Below are 10,127 nucleotides of genomic sequence, written 5' to 3' on the forward strand. Positions count from 1 at the left end.
TAGGGCATGGACAACACATAAAACCATTCTGCTTGTTTGCCTCAGCCACTTCGAGAAAATTATGCACGCCCTTAATGTACTCGGAGGTGTGTCTGTCACCATACATCCATTGCCGGTTCATCTGTGTGCATTATATATAATTATGTGTGTCAAAAGTAAGAAAATCAGACAAGTGTCTATCTAAAGTAAGAAAATCAGACCAGTCTCTATCTAAAGTAATAAAATTAGAAAGAAGATAAGAACAAGAGGCTCACCACGGTGGTGCCGGCGACAAGATCGGCGAGGGCGATCAACGGCAGTGAAAACGGGGACGGGGCGTGACGGACCGCTAAATCTAGACAAATCTCGGGGAAAATGGAGCTCCGAGGTCGAGCTTCGAGAGGAGAAAGATTAACTAGTATGGCTCGGGCATTTCATCGAACACCTCATGTGCATAGGATGTGAGCTAGAGCACCCAAATGCCCTCCCCTCGCCGGCCAGAAAAAACAGAGTGCTCTGCCGCGGCGATGGGTATATATAGGCAAATTATTTGTCCCGGTTCATGGCATAAACCGGGCTAAAGCCCCCCCCTTCTATACCGGTTCAAGGCACGAAATGGTACCAATTGATGTGGGCCAAGAGCGCGGCCCATTGGTCCCGGTTCGTGACTAGAGCCGGGACAAATGGGTCCAGACGAACTTGGACCAATGGCCACGAGGCCCCGGCCGGCCCCCTGGGCTCATGAACCGGGTCTAATGCCCCCCATGGGTCCCGGTTCGTGAAGAACCGGGACTAATGGGCTGGCCAGGCCCAAACCAAAGCCATGTTTTCTACTAGTGCTAGAAAGGCTGCGCCCAAAGCATTTGAGGAAGGTTTTTGACACTATTATGATCATGGTGGACTCGAAGCTGTGGAAGGAGAGAAACACGAGGATCTTGGATGGTTTTCTAGCTTTGTTCATGAGGTCTTCAAAGTCAATATAGAAGATTTTAGGGTGTGCCCAATTGCGCATTGTTTCTATCAGTTTTTGTAATTTCTGCTTCTATTGTATTTGTAGACGTCGGCAACACCATCTCTGTGTAGCCAAATGGTTCTTCATGTAACTCTTCTTTTCTATTTAATAAAGATCAGCCAAGGCCCTTCGAGTGGTCGTCTATCACGCTCATCCCTCTCCCTTATCTCTTGTTCAATGTGTTAGTTTCTGTCAACATGTTCATGATTTTGCAATCTTTTAGCTCAAGAAACTAAACGTGCTATATTCTAAGCATGCAAAATTATTCTTTGATTTCTGTGATATATGATGGGTCATGTGGTGCAATTTTTCTTCTTCAGTGTTTCACTAATGAGGTTGACATTTCCGGATGATGTTTTACCTGGACAGAGTGGCCTGCATATCAAGCATTGAAGGCCAACATTTCTGATGTTTGTCTATGCATAGTATGTTCATGTCATGGTCGGTTTCTCTCAGATTTTAATTTCCCTTCAAAATGACCCTTGTGCATACCAACCCGAGGGATACTGTTAGTTGGTACAAAATCCTTGATACAAATATCCAAGCAAAAATACAAATTTGAAGTACATGACCAAGATGGTCTATGGAGTACATCAAAAAGGTTTCTACTGGTTGATGGCGGAAGCTGTTTGGGGATCTCCAACATCTATGGGCCTCCATTCCCACAGGAACAACTGACCCGGATAATTCCTATCTCATTTGGCCGTTGTCTTCGGTGGCTAGGTTCTAGGGGCTATCATCAGGATGCTCCTCTCCAAATACGCCATCTGGCCAAGATAATAGCCACGGACAAGCCAGTGAGTACTTTGAATGTACTCGCAAACATCATGAAATCAGACATAAAATAGTTGGTGGTTAATGTGTACTTGAAATAATTCAGTGATATTTTGTTAGTCATAATTCAACTCCTTAAATGTACGCAAACAGATATCTTAACCATATTGATAATTTAATAAGCAATCAATGAAAGAGAAATTTACTGGAAAATCGGGTGGTAGATCTCCCGAGTATTTCCAAGAATGGGAGAAATAGTCCGATCGGGTGTCTAGAGCAACGCCTCGAAAGGATAAGATACAAAGCATGCCTCGGTCGAGCGTCACAGCGACACCACATAAAGGGCTCATAAGAAATAATAACGAGCATGCCGTAGTCGGGCGTCTGAGCGACACCACATAAAGGGCTTATATGAAATAATAACAAGCATGCCGCAGTCGGGCGTGTCAGCGACACCACATAAAGGGATTATATGAAATAATAACAATGAACATCCACGTGGTAGAACCGTATGAGGGATATTGAACATTCATTTGTATTATAAAGGTTATCCCATGATAAAATAACATTTATGATCATCCACCATATTTCACTATTTTCTCATGTTCACGATAACTTCCTCCGAAGACCGACACTTAACCTGTCAACCAGTCGTCCTTGACCATGGACGCAACTACTCGAATAGTTTTGACTCTACACAGGGTGTACTCTTTACCGACAACTCACAGGTTCCAATAGTCACTCAGACTAACCCCGTGTACGGTATCTCAGAAGTAAACAATCAGAGCCAGTACACACCCATTTTCCCCATGCGAAGACCGGTATCACTCCGACTATGCTGCCGGGGAAAAACCATAAGACGGTGAGGCTCCAAGCTCGACTAGCATGGGATCAAACTTGTACCGCGCGCTGCAAGGGGAGAGCTCTTCTCCTCTCGGTCCCAGACCGGAAACACCCATGCTCCCTGACCGAATGACTAGATTTAGTCCAGGGCCATTGATACCTTCATCCTGGCCCCTCTACTTGGTGTGTACATGATAATAGGTTTACGACTGACTGAACCATATTCCCTTTCAGGAAGACCTGTGGCAGCACGAAAGGGTAAGTTAACACACTGACAAGACTTGATCTACGGTCGACTTAGAAGGTTTAAGATATTCCCCGCATGATTAGCACAACACAAGTGTTTCATCACAAACAAACAGAGTCACTACCTATCATGCCCCATCATGCCTCGCTAGCCATCCTTGTCCCACGAGATGGCAGTCCCAAAGTCGTATCTCTCCAAGACATCGACTCTCTTAGGATCCCATCCGATAGGCATATGTGGCATAAGGATGTGCTACTCTCTCATGCATCTCAACATGCAAAAGATGTAATTTCTCACCAAATATCCACATGCATGATCATCACATGAAATGTCATCACCTATTTATCATAACCATAATGTTTTCTTCATCAAGCAAACCACACACAACCAAAATATATCCACGTTCAGAATGCTTGCCTTCCAAGTGTAGAGAGGTAGGTTGCACTCCAAAACTTTTGAAATTTTTAATCCTCTCTCCAAATCCTATTTTGGAAATATTCTAAATAACACAATATTTAAAAACAGAACAAAAAGTTGTCTTAGAAATTTTTCAAGTAAATGCTAATATAAACTAGATCAAATTTGAAAGAGGTGAGAAAAAGAATCAACTCATTTGGAGTTTTATTTTAGAAATTAGAGGCAGTCAAAGTTTGGTCAAAGCTCAGTTTCAAAATAAGTCACAAAAGAAGATGTTCAATCGAGAATACGCTTTCATCGAAGGGATATGTACTTGCTCGATTATGTCTTCACTTAAGGCGGGCCTGGCTCGACTCTATCGCTGATGTGTGGGGCCCGTTGGAAGGTTTGACCCTGGTCAAACCGGTCATCTCCCTCCTTCGACCGAGGGGAGGAGAGGCCTCCATTGACGCTCGCCGGTGACTGGGCCACCATTCCCAATGCTGAGAGCACCAGTGTGCTCGGGGCTCCAAGGCGGTTCTACGGAGGTGCGGATTGGTAGCCGGAGAGCCTGGGAACTCCGACGGCTACGAGGCCGACGGACGGCGGTGCAAGCTTGCAACGGGGCGCTGCCCACAGCTCATCTCGAGCCAATTTGAGAGGGGGATGGGCTCGCGGTGCTTGCGTAGTTCCACTCAGGAGGAGAACGACGCCGGACAAGCTCTGCTGGCTGCGAATTCGATTGGAGGGGCGGCGGACGAAGCTCAACCGGAGGTGAGGAAGACAATCCTCCCCGGTTAATTGGCTGCAATGGAAGTTCGAGGGGGGTTCGTAGAGGCTCGCTGCAGGTCTGGGGGAGCTCGGGGTCCTATATATACACAAGCCATGTCGGTTCCCGGCGGCATTCGGATAACTCCGACGAACTGTGCTCGTAGGCGATGTGGCAAGGGTAGGCGGGGACCGGGAGCTCTCATACGAATGAAGGGGCTGCACGAGAGGCAAGATGGTGCGCTGAGGTGGCTCGGGGGACGCTACCATGGCAGAGGCCATCTGCAGCCGTCGGCTAGCCGCTAAGGCAGCTCTGACGGCGGCGCTGTGAGGCTTCCAGGGGACGACCGTGTGGCTTTGGCGAACTGGAGGGGGCACGGCGCGGCTCCTCGGGCGAGCAAGGGCCACACGGGCGAGGTAGGTGGATGTGTCGGCTCGGGCGCAGCGGTAGCAATACGCACGCTCTACTCGTGCCTAGAGCACGCACGCCAGCTGCTCGATCATTCGCCATGACCAGGTAGGGACTTAGGTTTGAGTTGAAACTCCACAGGGTGGCTAAGAGGTTTACCAAGGTTCTGCACTTCTGCTAGACATGCTAGTTGGGCACCGAAAGAAAATCCCCAATGCAATCTAAAAACTATGCCAATTTGGCCACGCACACAAGGTGCTCGACAGAATGACATGGGCATCTAGAGATGCTTTCTGGCCACCAAATTTCCAGTATGGGGTCTCTTTGGGTGCTTACAAAGATGGTAAGGTTATTTTGGGAAAAACAAAAACTTCGTAGTGCAAGTTTTATAAATTTTCAATACTCGACAGAAATAAAATGGATTTATAGCATGGTGTCAAACAATGCCAAAGGGGCTAAACTTCTGGACTTAAGGGTTTGGTAGGGTCCTCTATAAGCAGTAAAAATCTCAAGGGCTTTGGGCAGAAAACAATAGGGTTGAAGTGCAAGCTGCAAAACTGATTCAGAATAGAAAAGGGGATGTGGTGCTCAAAATCTCTAAAATACTTGGCTAGGTTTTTGCATAAAATTGATCAAGGATCAACATAGTTCATCAACATTTTTTGTGAAACTTTCAAACAAAGTTACCAAATGATTGCAGTTCAAACTAGGCCCTTAAAGGAAACAAAATACATTTTTGAATAAATGAAACTTAAAAGAAAATATTTATAAAAAGGCCTTCACTGAATTTGGCAATGAAGGGGAAAAATATTGAGGCAAGCACCCAAGTCATATCATATTTTTCAAAAACTCCTACTTGGAAAATAATATTTTATAATTAAAAGAAAACAAAGGGATCTGAAGTCAACAGGAAACCTAAAAATAAAATTTTAAATTATCCTGATCAAATTTAATAAATAAAATCATGATTAAATTTTTGGGGTGTTATAGTTCAATAGTTGACCACATGGTTTTTCAGCTCTTAGAACCCATAACACTATGCAAAGGATCTTGTGAAAACCTATTTTAATTAGCACAAGTGTCTTGCTAACATCAAAGTAGTTTCAAACTGAATTTGTGGAGAAGAAAATAATATTTTCTGACAACCTATATGAAAATAATTGGTAAATGTGTGATTATTTGGCTTTCTAAAAACATATGTACACATTGATATTTGCTTGATAATTAAATGAGTTATTTGTCATTATCAATAGCAAATTTTAGATTTATACATTAGCTTAGTGGTGCGTTGCATATGCAGAAATTAAAATATCTTAAAGTATATGTTGATTCTCATGTACTCCCTCCGTCTCAAAATAAATATTTTAACTTATACTAGCTCTAATATAAAATTATACTAAACTTAAGACACATATTTTAAGACGGAGGGAGTATGTTCATAACATTAGTTAAAACGTGCAACAATTACTAGTAATAGCAAATAAATTTTATCTTTTTTGCCCACAAGTCAATGTTGACTTTTTTCTTGAAAAATTATATATTTTTGCAAAACAAAGTCAAGTTCAAACTAAAAATACTTCTAAACTATTTTAGATTTTAATTAATTATTATAAAGAATTTTTCTTGAAGATACATATACAACCACGAAGCGAAGTGTATTTCCCCACTTCCCACCCGTTTCCATATATAACGGTCAACTACCTCCTCCTCTCCAACCTCCTCAATTTCCCCCCTTCCCTCCCCTCCCTCCCTCCTCGCACCCGAGCACACCAACGCACACTTTAACTCTCCAATGACCAACGAGCACTTCTTCCCCGGAGAGTACTTTTCCTCCGGTCTCGCCGCGCCGTTCCTTGGCGCATCTTACGTGCAGCCGCCGCATTCAGGGTTCGAAGCCGCCGCCGCTATGGCGTTCGGACTTCCGTGGGCGGACCAGCATCTTCCAGTAGACTCCTCAGCCACTACGGCACACTTTGACTCCGCGCTCAGCTCTCTGGTCTCGTCTCCTGCCAGCGCCAGCGCCGGCGGAGGCTTAGCGCGCGGTGGTGAGGATGACGTCGCCATCGGCGACCTGATCGGCCGGCTCGGCAGCATCTGCAACGGCGCCAGCGCCAACAACTCCTGCTACAGCACGCCTCTCAGCTCCCCTCCACGCGGGGCCCCGCAGGCGTTCCGCGGCTATGGCGCCATCGCCGCGCTGGAGACCGGCAGGCTATCCCGGGTGTCAAGCAGCAAGTCGCTCGTCGGCAACACCTCCGGCGTTGCCGCGACGGCGCCATTGGATCAGAACGCCCAACTGGAGATGAGCCCGGAGACGGATAGTCCGGCCGCAATGCAGGACCCGGCCACGAAAAGGGGCGCCGCCGGTTCCGCGAGGAAGCGCAAGGCGGCCCCGGCGAAGGGCAAGGCGAAGGCTTCTTTACCCGCAGTACAGCCCAGTTGCTCCGTCAGTTCTTCTCCCCTCTCTCTCTCTCTCTCTCATTTCACAGATGTTGCCAAGCAACTCGGCGGATAATATATAAATTATTGGCGCAAATGCAGATGGCGGCAATTAATACGAGCCCGCCCAAACGGCCGAGGGTCAGCGACGGCGGCAACGACGAAAACGCCGGCGCGGTGGAGGAGGAGAAGTCCGAGCCGGTCAAGGACTACATACATGTGAGGGCGAGGAGGGGCCAGGCAACCGATAGTCACAGCCTCGCAGAGAGGGTACGGTACCTACCGAGCTCAGATACACATTAACTCCCAAATCCAAATGCACGTCACTGTAATTTAGCAATCACTTGGGCGCTGTTTGGTTTGTCGTTCCGTTTTCAAATACGCGTGTAAGAGATACGGACCTCAGACCGTCGTTTTATTTTTAATCCGAAATTGTTCACTGACCAGTAAAATACAAGGGTAAACTAAATACCTTCGTATTGAATTACGACCAACCAAGCGCGGCCTTGGGCGTAATTGTCAATTAACCTCCCTTGTTACTACTACTACTACCTTGTGGTTGTTATTCAAATAAATAAATGAAGTCTGTCGCAAAAATAAAAAATAAATAAATAAATGAAGTGTGCATATTTTGCTTGTTCTTCTTTTCTAATTTTTTTTGCTTGTTCTTACTTGGTAGGTGAGGAGGGAGAAGATCGGAGAGAGGATGAAGCTGCTGCAGTCCCTGGTGCCAAGCTGCAACAAGGTACGTCGTGTTTATGCATGTATGAACACACCAGAGCCGAAATTTCCTTGAGGTCAAATTCTCTTAACTTGGACGGTTAGCATGTGAAGGCGAATACACATAGATAGCGTTTTGGAGACTGTGTCCATGTCTAAAATACATATGAACAAACGAAACTCGTCATACTTGGATGTTTGTTATCAGCTACCACTTGTTCATTAGCTAATTAAGTACTTGGTATGCTAGTTGGACTTTTTTGCAAGCTAGGAGCCACTCCACCGAAAGTAAGAAGAAAGCTATGGTGAAGTCTGGACTTTGGAGGCAGTAATTTCGTAATTTGGACCGTACTAGTCCTAGAGCTAGCAGCAGTAGTCATAATTAGTTGCGATGTTCCGGCTTTTGGTACTAGTAGACGATGATTAGTTAATCAATGGAAGGTGCGGGTGGTTTAGGTGGCGCGCACGATTACTTTAGTGCCCAATTATTGCGGCGGCGGTCAATTTTTGGTTTGTTTAAGTTTTTCTCTTTGTGTTTTTTAGCTGCTTAATTATTAACCATCACATGCGAATGTGCGGTGGACAGATCACCGGCAAGGCACTCATGCTCGACGAGATCATCAACTACGTCCAGTCGCTGCAGCGTCAGGTCGAGGTACAACTAATCACCAAATATGCAACATGTCGCTAGACTGAATTTTCTTTCTTTCTTTCTTTCTTTCACAGCTGAACTAACTAGTACGTAAAAATAATCTGTACTACATTCTTTCAGTTTCTGTCCATGAAATTGTCGACCATGAATCCTCAGTTGGAGCTCGACGAGCAGTGCATCCCGTCCAAAGAGGTGAGAGTTCATATGACACGTGCCGGTTCGATAAATCGAGTTTGGGACGCCAGAGCTTCTATCAGACCAATTAAATTGATGTGAGGGAGATAACCTTTCCAGATGAACCAGATGGCAGTGCCGGTGTATCCGTCTGACGATCGGAACCCCGGCTTCTCCTACGCCGGTTCACCCGCCGACTCACTCACGGTCGCGCCAAGCCAGCACCACGGGGCAGTGCTAGAAGGCACCTTCAGCTGGGAGCAAGACTGCCTCCAGAGCATGGTGCAGATTGGGGGAACCAGCGGCAGCCATAGCCAGGACCCCCAAGCTTTCTACGGCGAGTGAAATACTAGTATCAGTTATCTGATCAATTTCCTTGCTCTGAAAATGGCCGGTTCTCGATTCTGTGCCCTGTTTGGCCGTTCCATGTCATTGAATGCAGGCTAGCCGGAGACAGTAAACCACATGAAGGTTGAACCATAAATGTGCCTGCCCCTGCCTTCTGTACATACGCCAGCCCACTCTCTTCTCTTCTCCCTCCACAGCAGCTCGGAAACTAGTATAAATAATCATTACCGCATCACGTTTCCCTGGGAAGGAAACGAGAAACGAGCAGGTTTCAGGCTTTTGGTTGCAGATGCAGTGGCATGGCAGGGTATGTATTTGGGTGTATGTGGCAAGAGGGGCCAGGGATTGTGTGATGAATCCTGGTTGCATACCCTAACTGTAGAATGTATGTAGTGGTAGTTTCTCGACTCGGAGAGGAGCCAATGATGGCAACTTGGAAAGCATGAGAATGCAGAGAACAAACAGAGTTACTACCTTCCCTTTTGGTGTTCAATTTATGTGTTTGATCTTGTTTTGGATGCCTCTAGTATTTATTTCAACCAACGGCAGCATACGTTAGGTCAAAGATCCAAAAAACATATTGTCAGATTGTGTATCCGTGTGCTGTTCCTCAATAACTGTAGCTGATCCTAGTGCACAGTTGAACCAGAGAAACCGTGGCTTCAATAATCAATGGCAACACCTACAAAAGCAAGAGAAGAAATTACAGCCGTCGGTAGGTACTCCTACTTGGAACCAAGACCCACTTGCATCAATCAGTGTTAATCATGAGCTTTGTTACCTTCCCATTTGCAATGATTGGTATATGGGCGTGTCTGTTGCCATATCCTAATCACACACCCTTCCCACAGTGTATGTGTTGTGTACCTTGTGCGTGTGGAATCTAGAGGGGGGCCCATTTCTTGGAACACAGCTAGCATGTGGGTCACATCCCAGCCACCTCTCACTTTTAGCCTTTTCTTCTACCCTAGGAACTTCAACAATGCCACCAAGCTGACAAAAAAACTCGGGAGACTAGAACCGAATCTGCTCTTAGGTGAGATCACAGGATCAATCCAAAAAAACATATTTAGACAATTGAAAAATTCTAAAAATTATTTAAGTTGAGTATATAAGCAATTATTCGGTTAAATTAATTATATAAAAATCATGAACATGAGGTAAACAGTACTATACTTGATCATATTATCACATACAAGATAGATACTAGAAACATCTACGCAAATCGCTAATACAACGCACAGGGAAATAAACATGAGCGGAATAAATATGATATACCCTCTAGTAGGCCAGTTGGCAGTAGTGGCGGCGGTGGAGGCAGCAACCTCTCGGTCGTCTTCTCGTCAGTAGAGGCCTTCTCGACACC

The 10,127-nt window shown here is 45.7% G+C and overlaps 1 protein-coding gene across 2 annotated transcripts; it reads left to right on the plus strand.

The window, feature by feature from the left end:
- The first annotated feature begins 6,138 nt into the window (after nt 1-6,138).
- Nucleotides 6,139-9,239, plus strand: LOC123426465 (transcription factor bHLH62-like). Of its 2 annotated transcripts, none has more exons than XM_045110305.1 (6): nt 6,139-6,874; nt 6,970-7,137; nt 7,547-7,612; nt 8,174-8,242; nt 8,360-8,431; nt 8,543-9,239. In XM_045110305.1, the coding sequence occupies exons 1-6, from the start codon at nt 6,221-6,223 to the stop codon at nt 8,756-8,758; spliced, it is 1,245 nt and encodes a 414-aa protein (XP_044966240.1). In that variant the 5' UTR covers nt 6,139-6,220; the 3' UTR covers nt 8,759-9,239. The 2 variants fall into 2 exon arrangements, with proteins under 2 accessions (XP_044966240.1, XP_044966239.1); XM_045110304.1 differs by having other exon boundaries at nt 6,140-6,874; nt 8,534-9,239.
- Nucleotides 9,240-10,127: the final 888 nt, after the last annotated feature.

This window comes from Hordeum vulgare, chromosome 2H (assembly GCF_904849725.1).
Source record: "Hordeum vulgare subsp. vulgare chromosome 2H, MorexV3_pseudomolecules_assembly, whole genome shotgun sequence".
NCBI lineage: Eukaryota > Viridiplantae > Streptophyta > Magnoliopsida > Poales > Poaceae > Hordeum > Hordeum vulgare.